This window comes from Cynocephalus volans, chromosome 5 (genome assembly GCF_027409185.1).
Source record: "Cynocephalus volans isolate mCynVol1 chromosome 5, mCynVol1.pri, whole genome shotgun sequence".
NCBI classification, from domain to species: domain Eukaryota; kingdom Metazoa; phylum Chordata; class Mammalia; order Dermoptera; family Cynocephalidae; genus Cynocephalus; species Cynocephalus volans.
In genome coordinates, this window is record NC_084464.1 from 19,805,340 (window position 1) to 19,826,370 (window position 21,031).

At 38.6% G+C, this 21,031-nt stretch overlaps 1 protein-coding gene and 1 pseudogene across 1 annotated transcript in view; one reads left to right on the forward strand and one right to left on the reverse strand.

Annotated features, from left to right (window-relative positions):
* The window catches only part of SYCP2L (synaptonemal complex protein 2 like), a 77,480-nt gene extending 56,665 nt beyond the window's left edge, over positions 1–20,815 (reverse strand). Inside the window, exons 1-13 of the mRNA XM_063098206.1 lie at positions 20,513–20,815; positions 17,333–17,470; positions 17,130–17,249; positions 14,300–14,404; positions 13,867–13,891; positions 11,626–11,711; positions 11,417–11,505; positions 9,464–9,498; positions 8,274–8,416; positions 6,284–6,336; positions 5,383–5,428; positions 3,491–3,583; positions 3,329–3,389 (exon numbers count right to left, since the gene is read on the reverse strand). Of these exons, the coding sequence (XP_062954276.1) occupies positions 3,329–3,389; positions 3,491–3,583; positions 5,383–5,428; positions 6,284–6,336; positions 8,274–8,416; positions 9,464–9,498; positions 11,417–11,505; positions 11,626–11,711; positions 13,867–13,891; positions 14,300–14,404; positions 17,130–17,249; positions 17,333–17,470; positions 20,513–20,815 (1,297 nt within the window). The remainder of the gene's footprint in view (positions 1–3,328; positions 3,390–3,490; positions 3,584–5,382; positions 5,429–6,283; positions 6,337–8,273; positions 8,417–9,463; positions 9,499–11,416; positions 11,506–11,625; positions 11,712–13,866; positions 13,892–14,299; positions 14,405–17,129; positions 17,250–17,332; positions 17,471–20,512) is intronic.
* On the forward strand, positions 10,222–10,301 carry LOC134379308 (U4 spliceosomal RNA; annotated as a pseudogene).
* Positions 20,816–21,031: the final 216 nt, after the last annotated feature.

Here is a 21,031-nt window from a genome sequence, read left to right on the forward strand (position 1 = left end):
TACAAAGTCCAAGAATGAGCCACAATAAGTACAAGGTGAGGTGGAAACAGCAGAAGAGAAAAGGCAGTGAAGTCCGTGAAAGAACAGGCAAAGTGAACAGCCACACACTGATGGGAATGGAAAGTCAGTCCTTTGTGCTGCCCAGCACGGTGGAGCGCTTGAAGCATGGCTCGTATACACTGAGATGCACTGTAAGCATGTGATACACGAGACTGCAAAAACTTAGTACAAAAAAGGAGAATGAAAAATATCTCATTAACAATACATTATACTGAGTACATGTGAAAATAATATTTTGGATATATTGGATTAAATGAAATATAAAAATTAACCCACTTTATTATTGATGTGGGTACTAGACTACTTAAAATTAAATACATGGCTCACGTTATATTTCTATAGGACAGAGCTGGTCAGCAATCTCCCCAAAATACTGATCTTACTGGATACTTACTCATCACTGCAGGGAAAGTCTATAAAACCCTGCAAGAAAAATAATTCTAAAAAAAATCTGAAAAAGTAACTAGCTAGGTGGGCTTGTAGGGATCACTGGAAACACATAAGGGTCAGTAGAAAGACCATGAGAACTACACCAAGCTTCTGACTTACTACATTGCCAACACCTAAACCACAGGGTGTGTACACAAAAGTCTTGCTTGTAGAGTTTACTAGACAATCTTCAGTTTCCTTGGCTATAAAACTGGAAACAGTAACACCTACTTACTCTAGATACTGTGAGGAACTTTGTAAAGTCTCACAGAAATATGGCATATTAATGAAATGTAGATTAATTTTGGCAAGTTGGTCCCGAAAACCACTACAGTGGCAAAGTTTAGAGTTACAAAATTTAAAATAAGAAAAACAATGTTAGGGCTACCCCAGTCAGGAAACCCACAGAAGTCCTCATAGCATACTTATATTTAGTTACAGTAAATATCAGTGACATTTTATGTATCTTAAATTAATCCTAACAGCTAATTACTACATAAGTTAAACTACTCTTCTTTATATTGATTACATTTAGTTTGCATTTCTAGTGAGATGTTTGTAAACTGCTTGCCTTTACTCCAGATAGGAGGCGCCCCTAACTCAATGGAGACTGTCTTTCCAGTTCTGGGACTGCATAATTGCTGGCTTCCACCTCTTTCCATCTATTTTGGTTTTCTCAACTCCCCACCTTCTCAGATGCCAACAGGTATAGTCGCAAACTTTGGGCTTACTTTTCTTCATCCTCCCTTCCTTCTCCTAGAGTTCACTGTGAAAGTTTCTCATCTTCTGGTACTTTCTTTACTTTCTAATTTATTCCTTATCCTAAATTCCCCTCTTTTTTCTAATAATCCCTAACAGGAGAAACTCAAAATTCTTGCACAGTGGAACAAATTCTCACAGGCACAGAAAAGAAGTACATCAGGGAAAATTGTAAATGATTTTGAAATGGACCAAGGAGTTACTGGGTGCCTGTCTACCGTACCCTCCTGGGTTATCTGCATCTTTCATTGTCTTCAAGCTATTTTAAAAAACTGATAACAATGCGAGGGATTTTTGTCCATAGAAATGCAAACTAATTGTGTCTGTGGAATGCAACTGTCTAGTTTTGCATCTATTTGTAGATGAATTTCAGCATTGTTTATGTGGTTCTTTGAATTCTCCCTTGAACTAGTTATTATATCTTACTGATTTCCTTGTTAATAAATTAAACAAAATCCTCAACACATTCACTTTATAATTGTCATGATTTCACCTTCTCAACAATTATCTTTTAACAGCACATTTAAGTTTATTCATATATACAAGAAATTCCAGCAAGGGGAAACCAGAGATGAAGGACTATCAACAAATAGTCCCCTGGGAGAATTTTCAGTTAGAGTTCAAGGTTAGAAAGGATTTTTTCTCTCCAAGACTTCTGTGATGAGAATCATATTACAGGTCATGTTTCTCTTACTACCCTGGCTTCTAGGAAGCTAAGTATCAAATCCCCATGGTGGCCACTGTGGAGGAGCCTTCATGGCAGATGTTTTTATTCTTGTCTGTGGTTCCAATTTTCCATTTCTATTACATTGGCATAAATGTATAAGCTGCTTTAAATCCTTTGTAGAAAGAAGTGAAATATAATATTTATAAATTACTTAATATTTAGTTTTAACTCTTTAGTAAACCTAGTTACTTAGAAATGTATGCATAATAAGTTACTTTCAAAAACATTCTTCTATTTTTTAAAGACAAGTCAGAAAGCATGATCAAATACAACTACAACTAAAATGCTGAACTGGACTAACAGCTTATTTACACACACTCAGAAAAGGATCACTCCTCATCCCACGCCCCTTAGTGCCATCTACCAAGCTGAGCTGAAAGGTGAGAGATGGAGGCTTCAGGGGGAAAGGGGACAGAGAGATGGTATTTAAGTAGAGGTGGTACCACCCATATACACTCAATTATTACTACAGCTCCATGGGTGAGGAAGGGCAGGTACTATATAATCTATTTTCTTAAATTATCATAAATAAAACACCCACATGAAATAAAATTTCCCATCTTAGTTATTAAGTGTACAGTTCAGTAGTGTTAAGTATATTCACACTGTTGTACGACAGATCTCCAGAGCTTTTTCATCTGGCAAAACTGAAACTCTCCATCCATTGAACAACTCCCTATTTCTCCCTTCCCCAGCCCCTGACAACCACCATTCTACTTTTTCTCTATAGATTTGACCACTTTAGAGAGCTCGTATACTTGTAAGTGTCATCATACAGTATTTGTCTTTTGAGGACTGGCTTATTTGACTTAGCATAATGTCTTCAAGGTTCATTCATGTTGTAGCATGTATCAGAACTTCCTTTCTTTACAAAGCTGAATAATACCCCATTGTATGTACACACCGCATTTTGTTTATCCATTCATTCCTCAACGGCCATTTGGGTTGTTTCCACCTTTTGGCTACTGTGGAAAATGCTGCTTTGAACATATGCATACAAATATCTCTTTGAGATCCTCCTTTCAATTCTTTTGGCTATATACCCAGAGGTAGGATTGCTCAATCATATGGTAGTTCTTCTTCTAATTTTTTGAGGAATTATGCCATTTTTACAATGAGAAAACTAGGTAAGTGATTTAACCCTAAAGTCACAAGGTGAAGGAGTCACCAACCCTGTCACCCCTATATCCTGGCCTTGAGCACAGCATGCCTTACACACCATACTACACAACCTCTCTTCCACCTCAAGGCATGATCAAAATCTGCCCTAGAATGAACTGAACATATACTGTAAATATAAACAAAAACAATACTCAGAATTAAATGTGGGGTAGTTTAAAATTATCCTCTTACCTATTATGCTGAAATTAACCACTGCTTCCTTCAAAAGTCTCACTGAGTCCCACAGAAGACTCTTGGGAAGATAAATAAGTGACATTCATGAGCAAATAAAACGTATTGATGCATGAACAATCTCTAAGTGGTTACATCTAATCAGGAATCAAACATCATTACCTCAGCATTGTCTATATAAAAAGTTACACTCTGACTTCCTAGGTTGAAATCAATCCAAAATTTCTCTAATTTTTCATCTGCTGGTTTTCTCATCTGTAAGAGAGAATTTCAGCATGAATTATACACATAAAAATTATGTGAAAAGGCAAGGTAAAAATTATCCTGTTAAAAACAGAACTTGTGCTTTTCCTGAAATGGCACTATCCTGATATTACAGAACCTCTCTTTATTGCTCGACTCACTGTGCAAAAACAGGAGGAGGATGTCAATTTTAAATAAGCCATTTCCAAAATGAAAAAATATGCTAGCCTTAGCATATTTAATAGATATTTAAATGTGTCACATAGCTCTAGCCACTCAATTCTTTTTCTGGTGAGAAGCACAGAGAAAATAATTCTGTGTTGAAGTAGGAGAGCTAAGACTTGAAGATTTCAAATTACCTTCATTTAAATCGATTATTATAAAATAAATATAGGGTCAGAGTAAAAACAGAGAAGAAAAAGAGTCAAACAGGATGGTGTTTACAGAAACAGTAATTGTCTCCTCTGCCTTCCCCCCACCCCCAGCAACTTACACAGAAACCTTCCATATCACCATTAACGATGCCTTTGTTTCCTCCCAGAGGTTTTCTAGAATATATCAGTAAGTGTGTACAAAGTTTTTATTCCCCAACAATGAAGCTAACCTTAGACTTAACTATTCTACAACCTGCTTTTCCAATGAGTGGTATTTCTTAAGCATCTTTCCCTCATCAAACATGCCTACTTTTTTAATAGCTATGGAGCTGAATGAAGATTTTTTCGCACAATGTGTGTCGCCAGGAGCCCGTGTAAGGGTCCTGATTGAAACTGATGGAAACGTGGAAGTCCTAGAAACAAGGAGAACCAAGCAGAGAGTGGAATCCTCAGACAACCAAGGGAAAAATAAACAGAACTGAGAGACACGGAACAACCTTCCAAAAGCAGTTCCAGAGAGAAGGCACGTGTAGTGCAGTCATGAGCTGAAGGCTCAGCTCACAGAGGCCAAGAAGGGGGCTCCGAACCCAAAACAGAGAGAGTTGATGAGCACATTCTAGAAACAGGTTCCAGGAAACCTTAGCCAAGTCAAAGTTCCAAGAGCCCTGAAGATTTGCCTTGAAACTGAGATGCTGTAGGTTGGGGCTCCTTTACTTGAAGGGCCTTGTTCCTCTAGAAACCAAAAAAGGAGATGAAAATAAACTGGTCAATCTTGAACTATAAAGTACAAGGTGGAATGAACTAGAGAAAAAGAAGAGTGAGCCTCCTGCTGGAGATACAGGGAGAGGCACCACCTGGAAAGAAAGAAGCAAGAAAATCATCCGTCTTCCTCCAGTGAAGCCGTGGATAATGTTACCCACAGAATAAAATGAGGCAAAGCTCCTGTAATTAACCTTATGTGTACAGTGCAGACCCTAAAACTCCTTTTTCCCATTCAGGTTGATTATCTCTAATCCGAAAATCCAAAACCCAAAATAGCACCAAATCCAAAACTGTTTGAGGGACAACACAACGCTCAAAGGAAATGCTCATTGAGCATTTTGGATTTTGGGATTGGGGGTGCTGAACCAGTAAGTATAATGCAAATAGGCTAAATCTGAAAAGAGTCCAAAATCTGAAACATTTTTGGTCCCGAGCATTTCAGAGAAGGGATACTCAACTTACACTAACAGAAGAGCCTTGAACTTTACTGGTAATGCATCCCGGTTATGGTATTACGATCAGTTTGAGATTTGAGATCACCGGGGGAACTCAGTATCCTTTTTTTAAGAAAAGCCCTTTTGAGTAACAAGAGCAGAAGTCCGACCTAACTACATAAACCAATCTATGAGTTTTGTTACACACCGCCCTCAGGACCTTCAAGAGAGACAAACATACCTCATGCTCATCAGCAAAAGCAGCAACACAGGGAAATGAATAGACCCTGCAAAACACATCAAAATTAAAAAATAAAATACGGATAGACCACAAACACAACCTAAAGATGTTCTGAAACAAGCATTTATAACTACAGTATGCCAGTAAGCCTCCCTGTACAGAGCATGGTATCAAACCTGCAAATAGAAATCTACTGGGCCGAGCCCATGGCGCACTTGGTAGAGTGCTGCGCTGGCAGCGCGGCGACGCTCCCGCCGCGGGTTCGGATCCTATATAGGACTGATCGGTGTACTCACTGGCTGAGTGCCGGTCACGAAAAAACGACAAAAAAAAAAAAAAAAAAAAAAGAAATCTACTATGGGTGGATTCCAAACATCCACCTGGCAGTCTAGATGCCACTTCTTAGTACTATGTCTCAACCCAGCTTCTTGGCAAGATTCCCATAGGAGTGAATTTAGAAAATCTTGTCTCAGTGAGGATTTAACTGTCCACAATACACCTATCCCCAGTGACCTCAAGACTTGAGGAAATTATCCTTTATAAAATCTATGGACTCCCTAAAGGATGTAGTGCTAAAAACATCATAAATCATAAATAAATATGAGGGTCTTTCAAAAAGTTCATGCAAGTATTCATATTATCTTTTATATGAACTTTTTGAAGTACCCTCGTATGCTAGAGACTGATAGAAATAACTTCTGAACACAGTCAAATGAGCCACTAGGCAGAGCGGAGTTGGTCTTTTAAGGTTTCTGTGCAATGATCAAGTCTGGAGCACTCATTAAACGATGTATCCTATATTCTCTCCAAAAGTAAGATAGGTCCTAGGTGTTCTTTTAAAATGTTAGACAGTTTCAGAATATAACTAGTCAATAAAATAATGCTCGGACAGACATCTTACCTTCTCTGGTCACCAAGTCTATTGTTTAGGTCATTGAGAAAACATCTACAGTCCTGCAAAGTAAATAATGCAAACTTTTTAACTAACTAAAAAATCAAGGTATCTTATTTAATGCCACACTGACCAGCACGCAGAGGCCAGTGTTTGCTTCTAAATGTCCAGGACCCAGTAACATCAGGCTTTACAAGGATTCATTATTATATGTTAACAATACTTTATACCACAAAGAGGAGGCCCTAGGTACATGTTTCTAGAAGAAATCCTGTCCCCCTTCCTGGGCCATTAGATTTTCAACTGAGGACTACTTAGGTCTCCAAAAGTTATATGCATGATTGTGTTTCACTATGTCAGAAGGGTAAGCAAGAGAAATATGAGAGTACTTTAAAAAGTTCATGGAAAGATTCATACCATCTTTTAATTCTATTTTCCACGATCTTTTTTTAAAGTACCTACATACATCTCACTGCCAACCTAGATTACAATATTTGACCCATTCACAGCACCCACTTCCCTGACAACTGCCTGGCACAAGCCAACCACAAACCCATAGAATCAATCAATTTCAGGTTTATCTGGGTATATTACCCATTGCCAATTTTCTCTTTTGGGAGTTGTCTACCCCCCTACTTCCTGGGAAATCTCACCTGGCATATGTTCTAAGAACGAAGACTATTTTTTCTTTTCAACTCTCAGGAAGGTAAATTTGTTGCAAAGAGACATGGGCCCAGGTTTTTGTTCCTTTTTGTGAGCAAGGATTGGCTGCTGTGGCCACACACTCCTCACACTCGGTGTCTAAATTCAGCCCTAAATAGACAGCAGCAGTGTAAGCCCTTCATCTAAGAGCAATTCAATTAAGCTAACGGCTCTGGGGGAAACGATGTTGGAAACATAATTACTTTTCTCCTATTTTCATCAAATCTCCCTGCAGATAAGGGAGTGACACAGACGAGAAAGGAAATTAACATCTGAGTGCCCACCACACTCCAGGGACTTCCTGTTTCTCTCACTGAATTCTCCCCTTTTTGAGATGGGGTTTGTTCCCGTTTTACAGAAGAGGACACTCAGGCTTCCCCAGGCTGCTGCGTCACCAAAATGCACACATCGCATAGGTCAGGGCAACAGGACTCACACCTGCGGTGGAACTCGAACCCAAGTTTGGGCAAGTCCCCCACTTCATGGCTTTTCCATTTAGACCACACTGAACCCCGGCTAAACAATCACTACAGATATGTTGCGATAGACTCAGAGCCTGAAACAAAAGGTGCAGACTTATGAAAATCCCGATTACACAGCAGTTTCAACCAGAAAGGCTTTGTTAACATGAGAACTGCTGTTAGTAATTTTACCTTTCCTAAAAGAGTTTACCCTTCATTTTAAGAACTTTTTAAAAGAAGAAGGAAAATGTTGTAGCTATTTCAGGATGAAGGTAGACAGACATCAAAGCCAGAAGCTATTTTTGTGCTACTTGAGGACACAATCACAGCGCGCCCAGGTTGTGCAGAAAACACCGCAAAGTATTTTTCCTGCAAATGGTAGCGGCTGGATGCCTCAAAATACAGCCATTCCACAATCCTCCTCAGCCACTAGCACATGCCACACTGATTTTAGACTCCTGCCATCACCTCAAGGCTAAAGTGCTCTTTCTTTTCTTCTCCAATTCTTCCTACCCTCCAAGGTTCACTGAAAATTGCTCCACCTCCAAGACCTTTTCTTTGACTGGATCCATCAAATTCACATGGTTCTGTCTTCAGCCTAAGTTCCCTATAGACAAGTCCTTCCTATCTGTGTCCCCATATTTGGCCCACAAATATTCTGTTTGTATTGTCTTCAAACTGTTTTGCTTATGTGGGAAAGAGGAAGTTTAAGAATGGTAACTTAATCACACTTAAGAAAAAAACCCCTCACCTAAGTCCAATGCACAGGAAAGTACTGAGAGGATGCTTATAATAAATACTAACTGAACAGAAATTTTTATGACCAGGAATCTCACCGTCTCAAATTCTCGATCCTTAATTTCTTTGAAAGCCTCAGCAATGACATCATCCTCAAACCACTGATGAGCCAGGTCATCTCTTGACTTTTTAGTCGTCAGTCTACACAATGCTTCAGAAATAGTCACCTGCTGGTCATAATCTAGAGATTAAAAACATGGTAGACATAGATATTTCTGGGCACAAAGTAAAAGGAAAAAATGAGTTTCAGAGTTAGCGTTTGCTCTAAGAAATTCCATCCTAGAAGACTAGCAGTGTGTCTTATCGTTATAAGCAGCAAGATGTATTATGGAGTAATTATAATCATATAAATTCAATATTTAAGAAATGTTAGGAGAAAATCTAAATATGTCAGCATATAATAATTTTTTAAATATATGATATTTCTGGGTTTTATATTTTAGATATATTAAAATAGGCATCAAAAGCAGATCAAACGGGCCGAGCCCGTGGCGCACTTGGTAGAGTGCTGCGCTGGGAGCGCGGCGACGCTCCCGCCGCGGGTTCGGATCCTATATAGGACTGACCGGTGCACTCACTGGCTGAGTGCCGGTCACGAAAAAACGACAAAAAAAAAAAAAAAAAAAAAAAAGCAGATCAAACAGTCTGAAAAATATTTCTACTATAAAAATAAAATCCCAGTATAAATTGTGGTAATTCAGAGCAGATAAACTAAAACTACATGTATCAGCATGTTTAAGTCTCGAATAATTTTGAGGGTAAAAAAGGAGTTGCAGCCAGATATGTCCAATAGGACGGCATTTATATAATCCTTTTTAAATGTGCAAAACAATAATGTATATTGCTTATGCATACATAGAGTAAAAGTAGAAAAAATGATTGGGAATGGAAAACAAATCCAAGCCAAGGAGTGGGGAATGAAATGGGAAACATGGACACAGGGGAACTTAGCTGTGACTCTGAATATTAAAAAAAAAAAAAAAGACTTGAAACAAATGGGTCAAAATGCTAAAATTGGACAAAGCTACTGGTGAGTAAATAAATATTCACTAATTTTTCTTTATGGTTTTTCACATGCTAAAATCTCCCAAAATAAATTTAAAATAATCCTAATTCCTATTTTCAATGTGACCATAATTTATTCCCCATAATTTCAAGATGCTTATAATGCCCCCCCCATGTCCAATATTTAATATTCCAGGTATTTAAAATTCTAAATACTTCTTACCACCCACAGTCAAGATTGTCCTTGCAAGTTCTTTCCTGAAACATTTAGATAAATTACATTTTACTGAAATGAACATCAAGAGGGGAAACTTTATTATACTGGCATTAAAATTTAAAACCAAGGTACATATTTATGGAATTATTTCAAATGCAGCATCAGAATTTTAAAAACGTCAATAGTACATTTTTATGGAAAATTCTTCAAGTTTATATATTAATGACATATACGTATTTTTTTAAAGAAATAGAGCTACTATACACTGTGAGGTTCTATTTGCCCTTCTGTAAAGTGAATTCAGTTTGACGATCTCTAGGATTCATCGAATGCTATGATTCCAGAGTTTTATAATCACCTTACCAGCCTGTGAAGGTGTATGTCCTTTTCCAGTCTTGTGAGTCCTTCCTATGAGCTGTTTGATCTGATTTTAAAAACTGATAAATTTAACTTAGAGATGCAATGGGATTAAGTTATTACATTATTTTAACAAATACAGACTCCCATATTGTATATTCACTTAAGAATTTCAACTGAATGCTAACAAATGTGATGGAGGTCTTGTTAACGCCTGAAATAACTCCCATTTTAAAGAATAGACTTGTTAAAACTTCATGTGAGAGTTCAGAGTCTCATAACAGATTGATTTGTTACTATTAAATAGAAGCCTTAAAACAGTACCAACGAGAGTTGTGCTTAATTTTATGTTTGCAGGCTCTACCTTTGAAGTCCAGAACATTCCAGACTTTCTGGAACACACAAACAGCTTTGTGCAGTGGCAGTATTATAGCCAATGATGTTTATCTGAGGTGTGATTATTGCTAATTGAACACATAAACAGTAAGGTAGTATGACCAAAAGATTAGTTTGGAAACTTAAGAGACAATATCAGGTCAACTGCTTTCCAAACCTAAATACGCCATTAAGAATAGTGATTTTACTGAGGTATTCAATAGATACTTTTTAGGAAAAATTCACACACACATGCAAGAAAATAAAAGGAAGAAAAAGAAAAGGCTGGCCAGCTGGCTCAGTTGGTTAGAGCCTGGTGTTATAACACGAAGGTCAAGGGTTCAGATCCCCATACAGGCCAGTCATCAAAAAAAAGAAGGAAAAATTCAGTGGAAAAACTACATCTTGCATCTGCAAAGACTAGCTAAGTTGACACACACGATGGCAACGAGTGCCAGGCTGACCAGTCACCCTTTGCAGGCCTTACACTGCAGTCAGCTCACGTGAATGATGGCGGGCCCCAACAACAGCCTCCGTGCTGGTGACTGGTGAGCACACTCGTGTGTTCAGGTTCAAACTTCAAAACAGGGTGCTGGTTTTGTTCTTTCCATGATCACACATTACAACCTTACCTCCCAATTTTATGTTCCAACAGCTATGAAACTGTGACTAGGTCACCAAAAATCAAAACATCAATCACTTGCAAAATAATTCAAATTCAATGCCCTATGGGTATAGCTAATAACTGGTAACCTTGGAGCATTAACTCTCTACCAGGTAATGTGTCAATCACCTTTAATGGATTGTCTGATTTAACCCTCACAATAAGTCTATGCAGTAGGGATTATTGTTGACTCCATTTCATAGGTGAGCCAACTAAGGTACAGTGAGATTAAGGGTGTGCTCATGTGCAACTAGCAAAAGTAGCAAAACTAGGATTTGAAGGCAAGTGGTCTGGCTCCAGGGTCTGTACTCTTAATATTCTTCCAGGAATCACTGAGTTCACATTTACAGTGAAAAAATAATCTACAGCCTCAGAAAGCATTTTGCCTCACAAATTTGATGTAAAAAACAAAACAAAAAAACAGAAAACCTACGCTACTACAAAAGAAGAGCTGAGCAAAGTCTGCCTTTTCCCCTCTGTCCTTCACTGCCTAGCTTAGTGCCTGATACACAGCGGCACACAAAGCATTCACTGAAGGGACGAATGAAGTCAAGGTCACTTACATAAGATGACATGTGCCTTCTGACAAAGGGAGTTTTTTCCTTTCTTCCCGAGGCACAGCATGCAGAATTAAGTTCAAAGTCCTCAGAGCCTTTCGGAATTGGAGAAGGTTTTCAGGGGCAAGAAACAAAATGGAGACAACTTTCTGTGTACAACTTTCTCTAAGGTTCCCAGAGCAACTGCTATATCTGTTCTGTTATTTGCAACTCACCTCCTGTTGAATCAAAAGATTTACAGTGTTTTCTGTCACCAGGAGTCCTAAGCTAAGTATGAAGGAATCCAACATCTGAATTTTCCCTGAAAGTAGAATTTTGAAAGAATCAAATTTATGCTAAAAAGAGTAAGGAAATGACTCCTACACAGCAGAAAGCAGTAAAGAGTGAAAGAGGGACAGTGGCAGTAAACAGTTCAGGAATGAATCAGTTGACAGTCTGGGCAAGGGACAAATTACAGTCTGCTTCAGTCACAGAAACCCCCAGGCCACAAGAGACTTGCCGGACATAGATACCCATTAAAGAAAATAACAGCGGCATATGCGAGTGTGACTGTTCATTGTTGTCCTCACACCTTGAGCAAAGCTACTTTTTTGTCCAGACGCAGCAATGTGCAAAGGGCAGCTCCTGCACACAGTTTTCTATTGTTTCCATGTGTTTCTTCCATTTGTGAATTTTATAAAAATAAAAATTTTATAAGGTCTTGCACTGAGAAGTAGAAATGTTTTAATAAAGTGTTGACCTTTATTAAATAGCACAATCACAGAAACTTCAACAGCTATTTATATATTAGCACATAGTAAATAACAGGGTATGTGATAATATTTTATGGTTATCAACAGTAAATTCTAATTTATGGTTTCATGTATGCACGTTATGTTAAGATATAAAATGACAATGGTAGGACATACTGCAAAAACTCACAGTAAGGTCATGAGTAACTTTGTATAATTCTGATATGTGAATTACTCATCATATACTGTTTACTTTTTAACTCCCATATAACTCATGAAATTGTGGGAACCCAAACTAGGAAATAGAAATATAAATGACCCCTCTTCGGTCCAAACAAGCCACATTGATACCACTGGATGATCTCTGGAAACCAGAAATTTGGCTAGAGTCTTTGCCAACAGCCTGCCCAGCAGCCACCAGCTTACAACTTGAAGGAAAGATTCGAATGGAGCCCAGCAGGACAGCTGAGGACTCTGCAGATACGCGTGCACACTGTTAACTAGCAAATACCAGGTGCCATTCCATGCTTTTATTTTAAGAGCAGTAGAGAAACTAGCAGCATACAGCTCCCTGTGAGAGAGAGGAGATGAGCATGGGAACTCAGGAGGAGGCAGAAAAGTGACTTCTAAAAAACGCTTACTGCAGGAACCTGAAAAATTTAGGAAGCATCTGATTTGTCATCTCAAAACTCAGAAGAACATTAACTCTGTGTTATAAGAAATTAAGTTGGCCTGAGAGAGCAACCGTCTGAGATGAAAATAGATATAAACAAGAAAGAAACTTAAAGATAAAAATCAAAACCATTCTAGATATTTCAGTCTGTGGGAATTTAATACAGGGAATAATTACAAACAATAGAAGAGCTTGGAAGCCAAACATGGAACAGGGAGACAGCCCAGATGACAGTGTCAGCAGGAGGCCACTACCCCAGCTACAGGGGTGGATCCTGATGGGATCAGTGCCATCGTAGTGAGAGACACCTGAGAGCTCGCTGGCTCTTTCTCCAACACGTGAGGACACAGTGATAAGCCAGGAAGAGAGCACTCACCAGAACCTGACCATGCTGGCACCCTAGTCTTGTGCTTCCAGCCTCCAGAACTAGGAGTAACGAATGTGTGTTGTTTCAGCCAGACTATGGTGTCTGGCTATGGCAGCCTGGGCAGACTAATATGGTCATCTATAGCAGTGTTTTCTCTAATTAAGGCAATTAGATTAATAATTAGATGGCCCCAACTTCTGAAATGTTGCTATTTTAAGTGCATCTTTGAATCCATGGTACCATAATTCACAATATCAAATTACCTTTAACTTGAGTTAAATTGAACAAAATCATTAACCTAACCTCCAAGTTTTCTAAAATTTTACCTTTTACACTCTTGAAAGACAGAAAAAGTAATCTGAATTAGCTCCAAGTTAAATCAGTAATAGCTAAACTCTTGCTGGTTTGGAATGACAAAGTGGCTTTCCGATACCTGAATATAGTAAGTGGCCAAATGGGGACCAAAAGCAGCTAAATTAAAGTGTATCTCAAGCAAACCGAGGCATTCTTTGCAATGAAATGTATTTCAACATCACAATAAGACTACTATAAGGTGGTCAATAAATCCAAATACAATGTTTAAATCCACTTTACCTTTATATATCATTAAATATTGTTTTCTCTGCACCAGAATATTCTATTAATAAAAAATTAATAGCCAATTCATAGCTAATAATATGCTTACCTTTATTACTACTCCTGGAAATAATCTAATAAAAAGAAAAAGTAAAGCTCATGTTATTTTAAAACAGCATAATGAACTATAACATTAATGCATTAATGCTGGTATTTCTCTAATAGGCAGGAGTTGACTTTAAAAACAGAGGAAAAGAATTTCAGAGAAAGCCTATTTGGGCTTCACTTTATTTAAATGAGCAAGTCATCTTTAATCAGATGAATAATATTTTTGTATAAAAATAAATCACCCCTCATTTTTCAGTAACATTGGTTAAATGTATTAGTATTTGATACTATTTCACATAATATTCTAGTAATAAAACATGGGAGTATTTTAACAAAACTCACATCTTATAGAAAGCCAGATTTTATAAAAACCTTGAAGATTCATGCTGATAACCAACTGCACCTGCTCAGAGAAGCATCACCCCTATCCTTACCAAAGCAGTGTCCAAGAAGTCTTCTGTAACAGTAGTCAGCAATGAGTCTGAGGCTAGCTCTTCCATGGTCAGAAATGCTGTCGTTCTTTCAAACCAGGAATCCATGTACACAGGAAAAGAAACACTTATGGAACCACCGAGGATTGAATAACTACTGCCTAGTCAATAAAATTTCACAAGGTAATTTTCCCTCTAGAGCAAAATAATCTTAAGAACCTTTTTCCATTTCATAACATTTCAATTAGATCTGACTCTGAGGCCTCCCATCTACAACACCTCAAGATGGAACCATATTGCTAGTCAGTTGTAATAAGTAAGTTCTCAGATATCAGCAAGAACTGGAGACCTGGCCAGAATCGACGCCAGAAAACCATATAAAGAGGCTACCGAGGAAGGTTTAAGAGCTAAATGAACCTCCCCAACACAAGGAGAAATCTTGTGATCTAAGAAGCTATAGAAAACTATCACAGGAGATGCAGAATTTGGAAAGCACTGAAAGTATTCGTGGTTATAGGAAATATGCCTTGGGCTTGGCTATTTTTCTTTTGCCAAAAGCTTCCAATTAATTGGAGATTTTTTTTCTATAGAAATATTTCCAATTTCATATTAAGTTGCTAGGATTGGTTTGGTTTAGAAATAAACTTCTGTAACCCCTCCTAGAATATTTGCTCAATAAAGCAAATGTCATCTTTGAACCATTTTTGCTGATACTGGTCACTCTTACTAAAAAAAGAAAGAAAAAAATCCTGCAGGTATAGTTAGAAATCAATGTTGAACATGAAGTTAGTAACTGAATTTTTGATGAACAACTCTATCAGCAACAGGGCCTTCCAAATTTTGTGCAATTTGTAGCCGAGAACCCAAGGCACCCAGCTGCAGAACATAAGTGAACCAATCGGTTCTCAGCCTTGGCTGCACATTAGGAAAACCTGGAGAGCTCTGAAATGCCTCCCCCAACCCCATTCCTGGGACTCATCCCAGACCCAGTGAATCAGAATCACTGGCAATGGGGCCCAGGCAGTGTTTGTGAAACCTCTCCACCGTCTGAAGCAAACTTTTCTGTGACAGCCCAAGGAAGAAATGTCCCTCTATACAGCAGAGCTCACTGCTAAGGCTATATTTTCTCCCTCCCTATATTCATGCTCAAAATTCTATGCTTTTCAATACATTTTTCTTACCATTCCATCTATCCCCCCAAAGCCTATCTCTCTCCCATGCCCCCAATATATTTCTTGAGTATAGATATAAAGAAGTGGGGGAAACACCCCATTATTTGACCAATACTTGGGAATAGAAAGTGCTCACTGAGTCCATTGATGGGCCATGATCATACATTGTCTAACAGACAAACCCCACTGTCCCCACAGCTGTGTCCCTACCAGAAGCCAGACACAACAGTAATTACTTATTAGGTGAGGATCTTAAAGTATAGGACGAAATATGTTCCTTTCTATAGGAAGTTCTCATTCTATGGAGAATAACTTCCAAACACACTTTGTGTTGAGTCTGCAAACACAATTGTCTTTAGAGGCACAGAGTCTAGTATCCCATTCTCTTTGATAATTCTGATCTATTCTCCTGGCCAAAACCTACATGAAATAACAATATCTAAATTACAGTTATAAAATTTCCATCCCCAACTAGAATTCCAATGGAATATGGAAATTCCTAATTGATTTCAAAACTCTGGAGATTTGATCTGACATTGTTTTTTTTTTTTTTAAACTTTAGGAGGGCATTCTTAAACCTATATAGAAAAATCCGGTTGGGGCATATTTCAACTCATACCCCCCCAAATCAGCTTAAGGTTCCAAGATACCCTTAGGACATCCCTACTCCATTTCCTTTGGGTTTTTTTCTTTTCTTCCCTGCTTCCTATTATCTGCATGAGCTGATAATACCGTAAAGTCAAGTGGAATTAAATGCAAAATAAAATATATATGGTTTGCATAAGCACAGTCTTCATTCCATACTGCTGGAAAACACTTTAAAAGTCCCTGAGAGGAGGATAGGAAAACCTGGAGTCTACTCTTTCCTCTGAAGAAACAGCCCCATAATTAGAGACATTTGAGAATGAAAAAGGGCAGAGGCAGATCTTCTTAGCCCAATCTTGTCTTAATAGACTTTCACGTGCTAGAGCCCAGGGGGTAAATCAAAGACTCTATTACCAGCAAGACGATCCTTTCACCCCCCTTCCTCCCCCATCTCCTCACCAATAAACAAATCATCTCAGGGCTGCAGAAAGCTGACCACAAAAAGGGGAACTGCAGTAAGACTTTGCAAACTCGGCTTTGCTTCCAAATGCTGTTATTAAAGGCACATTTCCTCCTGGTTAATTTAAATGAGCAGAATAAAATTTTATAAATGGGGTGACTCTGAATAAGCAAAAATGTTTTTGCTATTTTTTTCAGATTCATCCAGTGTTTAGAAAGTGAGTGAGGTGTTACAAGAGCAAAAGGAAGTTTTTGATGAGATTTTTTCTAGGTCTAATCTTGTTAATAAAATAGTTATACAGCCTATGCCTCACTCATCTTACCTTCCCCTGTCGATTTCACTGAAATAACTAAAAACATGCTATTACTGTATAGGCTTATCAGGAAAGGGGTTACGTCTGACTCACTCCTGTACACTCCCACAGTGCTCTGCCCAGCATATACATCACGGAACACGTTGAGTTTAATGTTTGGTTGGATATAGGCAGTAAGAATGGACACTAACTTCCAGTCAAATTTGATTTCAAAGGAGCATAAAGTATCAAACTTAGACAACTGAATCCACTCTAGTTCTTTCAGTTACCCAAAGCCATATAAAATTAAAATATGACACTTATCTTGGGGATCAGTCTCTGCTGAATTAGCAAAGGCTCATCTTCTTTGAGGCCATCTATAAAGAATTGCTGAATACATTTCAGCAACAGTGAAACATGCTGAAATTCATTTTTATCCAGTTCCTAGGCATTAGACCACACTAGATTAAAACCTTATAAGGAATTATACATTGTATTTTGGCCACAAAACAAACCAACTTACTTGCCTGATTTATTAATCTGTCAAGATGGGGTAATAGAAGCTGATCATATTTTTGAGGTACGTGGCTCTCTCTCTGTAGAAAATATTCCTTTATTTTCTGAAACTCATTATCATGGAATGCATCAATAATAAGTGACTGAAGCTGGAAAGGTGAAAATATGCAACTTACTTTTTTCTCCAAGAACATTTATTTTGCACTAGTACTTCTAGTTAATATCATTATCAATAATAATTCAGTGTGAAATAATACAGGGTAAATATAGAATAAAGATATTTATCTTGTGCAGTAAACAACCATTTAACACGTGATTGAAGTTTCTGTTGGCTTAAGACAGGAGTTCTCAAAAAGGAGACTTGGGTAGGAGCATTCAGGTCATTGTGAGGCATGCTAAATATTGAGAACCACTAACTTAAGAAAAACTACACTTGAATTATAGATATCAATAGGTGAAGATCCTCAGTAATATTGGAAATTCTAAAACATTAAAAAATTTGACAGACGATCATAATAGAAGGAAGAAAATTAAAACTAATAATTACAGATAATAGAAGTTGGTAAATATGCAAATTAACCATAATGAATAAAATGGATCTTTTCTGCCTGACTATTAACCAAGACTTACTCCTAGGTATATACACTTGAATAACAGACATTTTCTTAAATATCTATACTATAAAAGATATGACTTCTTTATCTTTTTTTTTTTTAAATTTTATTTTGTCGATATACATTGTAGCTGATTAATGCTCCCCATCACCAAAACCTCCCTCCCTTCTCCCTCCCCCCTCCCCCCCAACAATGTCCTTTCTGTTTGCTTGTTGTATCAACTTCAAATAATTGTTGTTGTTATATCTTCTTCCCCCCCCCCCGTTTGTGTGTGTGTGTGTGTGTATGTGTGTGTGTGTGAATTTATATATTAATTTTTAGCTCCCTCCAATAAGTGAGAACATGTGGTATTTCTCTTTCTGTGCCTGACTTGTTTCACTTAATATAATTCTCTCAAGGTCCATGACTTCTTTATCTTTAAAAAACCCAGCCCAATCCTACAGGCTGGATCGTAATATGCAATACAATTTTAATAAAGAAGCATTTTACTATATGAGGGTACTCCAAAAAGTTTGTGGAAAAAATAGATTTAAAAGATAATATGAAACTTTCCGTGAATTTTTTGGAGGACCCTAGTATACATCTCAAAAACTCTGCTTATTTTTAGTATTGTTTAAATGGCAAAATAGCATTTGAAATTACTCCATTTAAAAAGAATATTTTCTTTTTTAAGTTATCACAGAGTGGGCCTTTTTGTGCCAAGTGTGTTAAGGGTTCTGCAGATGCTCTCATTTAATCCACACCAGCACCCACAGGGGTTAGGTTCTTTGTCTAGGGATACTAACAGCAAGGGTGGGAAAGGTTACAAGCTTGCGTGAAATCATCCAGCTGGGATTCACACTCATTCTCTCTCTCAAAAGCCCAGGCTTAAAACTCTGCCAGGGCTTCCCCTGTGCTCACAGTAAATCCAAACCCTTTGTTTTAATCTACACGGCACTGATTTGATCTCTATCAACTTCTTCAGTCTGTCTTTGCTGCTAATGAGTCCTAGAACCAGTCAAGCTCTTCCCTGCCTCAGGGCCTTTGCACTGGCTATCTTCGGCCTAGACTGCTGCTTTCCACCACTGTCCACGTGGCCGGCTCCTCCTCAGATCTCACTGTGAGTATCACCTTTTCAGGGAGGTCTTCCAGGACCACCTGAACTAAAGTAGGCCAAGCGCCCCAGCTGTTCTTCAGCTTCTCTGATAACCTGTTTCTTTGGCTCTTTGCCAGTCTGTAAACTCCGGGAGAGCAGGATCTTGTCTGTTTTGTTCAATACTGTCTGCTTCCACCTAGAATAGTGCTGGGCACAGACAGCTTAGATAAGGATATTGGCAGGATAGTTGAAGGTAAAATTGGGTAGACTTGGTGGTAAATTAGATGGTGGAAAGTAGGGAAAGAGAAGAAACAAAAGATTTCTTTGTTTCTGGTTTGAGCAACTGGGGGAACAAATGTGCTTACAGCCTCAGAAAAACAAAGCTACAAAGAACACACACAAAGAACACAAAATAAACTTAATATTTACCTGCAAAGCATCCTGGGCCTTCTCACCCGCCATCTTCCATAACAGACTGCAAGGGACCTTCGTTTCTCTGTGTGCAATAAAGACATGTTTAAAAAAAATTATTTCAAGTTTTAAAAATAAAACAAAGAAAAAAAAGGTTATACTGTTTTCATGAACAGAAACTTTGTTTGCTCATGCCACTAATTATATGTCTAAGACAGTAATTTTTTAAAAAACTTTATCCAACCTTTAGCCTGATCTATGACAAACAATACAAACTATCACATGAAGAAAAACAAAGGTCATTTGAATAAATGATCGTACAAAATAAATTTAAACTCGATAGTCATGAGTATAAAATAAAAGGAAAGAAAAGCTTTGAATGAATAAACCATTTTCATAACGACAGCTTGTGAAATAAAGTTAAATAAGTGTGTCTCAAGCCCAGTGGTGAGTTTAAGCTTCCTATTTGTGACATAAATTTTAAATGTTACTCTAGGACTTCCACATTGACATTTCAAGCGTCAAACATCAACAAACAGAAGGAAAGGGTCCTAAACATTTAGCAGTGGATTGTTACACATTTTCTTCAAGAAGTGGTCCCTGGTCCACCATCCTGACTTCACAACACAGTAGCCCATGTTCAACAGCAGCATCTCATCTCCTCGCCTCATCTCAACAATTAACTTGATACACACAAAAAAATTTTAAAATCTTTTCTAACGAGCTTAAAAAAAAAAAAAAAAACTACTTTGGGCTAACAGTGCTACTTCTTTATGAACTTGACCAAAATCCTTAAGTGTCAGTGTATTTTACAATATTATCGTCATTATTTATAAATATGAAAAGCAGGGTGAATTTAAAGACCTAAATGCAAACTTGTTTATTTGTTTTCACCAGAGTATTCAATGAATACTAGTTAAATGATTGTTGAAAAGCAGCAGCTCTGGCGGTACCAAGATTCCCAGCTGTCTTAGGTGTTGTTATTTGTCGCCTGCCCGGTGGGTTAATGTCCCCGCCCTATCTACGCAGCAAGGAGAAAGAGGGCAGGAAAACCAGCAGGGAAAACAGGCCAAGCGATTGAACTATCTCACTGTTTGCCCGAACGTGAATTTTCTGGTTCCTTCTTCCCTAAGCGCTGTATTAGCGAGGGACCAGATTTCCATTCTGCCTCGTTGTCTCACTGAAAGCGACCCATAAACTCCAAGCAAACTTAAGGAGGTGGAAGCGCTCAAGGGGCAGCCCAGGACCCGGCGAACGTTCAGACTCCGCGCCCGCGGGGCGAGCACCTCGGACCTGCCAAGCCCGCTGAGCCCGAAGGACCATACGCCCTCCCGCCCCCTCGCTCGGTGCAGAGGTGGCCCGGGGCCTCCTCCGGTGTCACTCACCGCCGGCATGCCCAGGCTCCCGGCCCGACGCTGCGCAAGCTCCGGCCAGGGCGCTCCGCCCTTTGCGGTTGCGCCGGGGCAACCCGGGCCGGCGGGGGGCGCTGCGGCGAGGGCCAGGGTCGCAGCGGCGGTGGGATTGCATCTTCTCCCGGAACTCGGATGGATGAACCTGCCCCTGCCACCCACCAGGACCCTGTGCTTGAGACCCGAGCAGCGCGTGCAAGT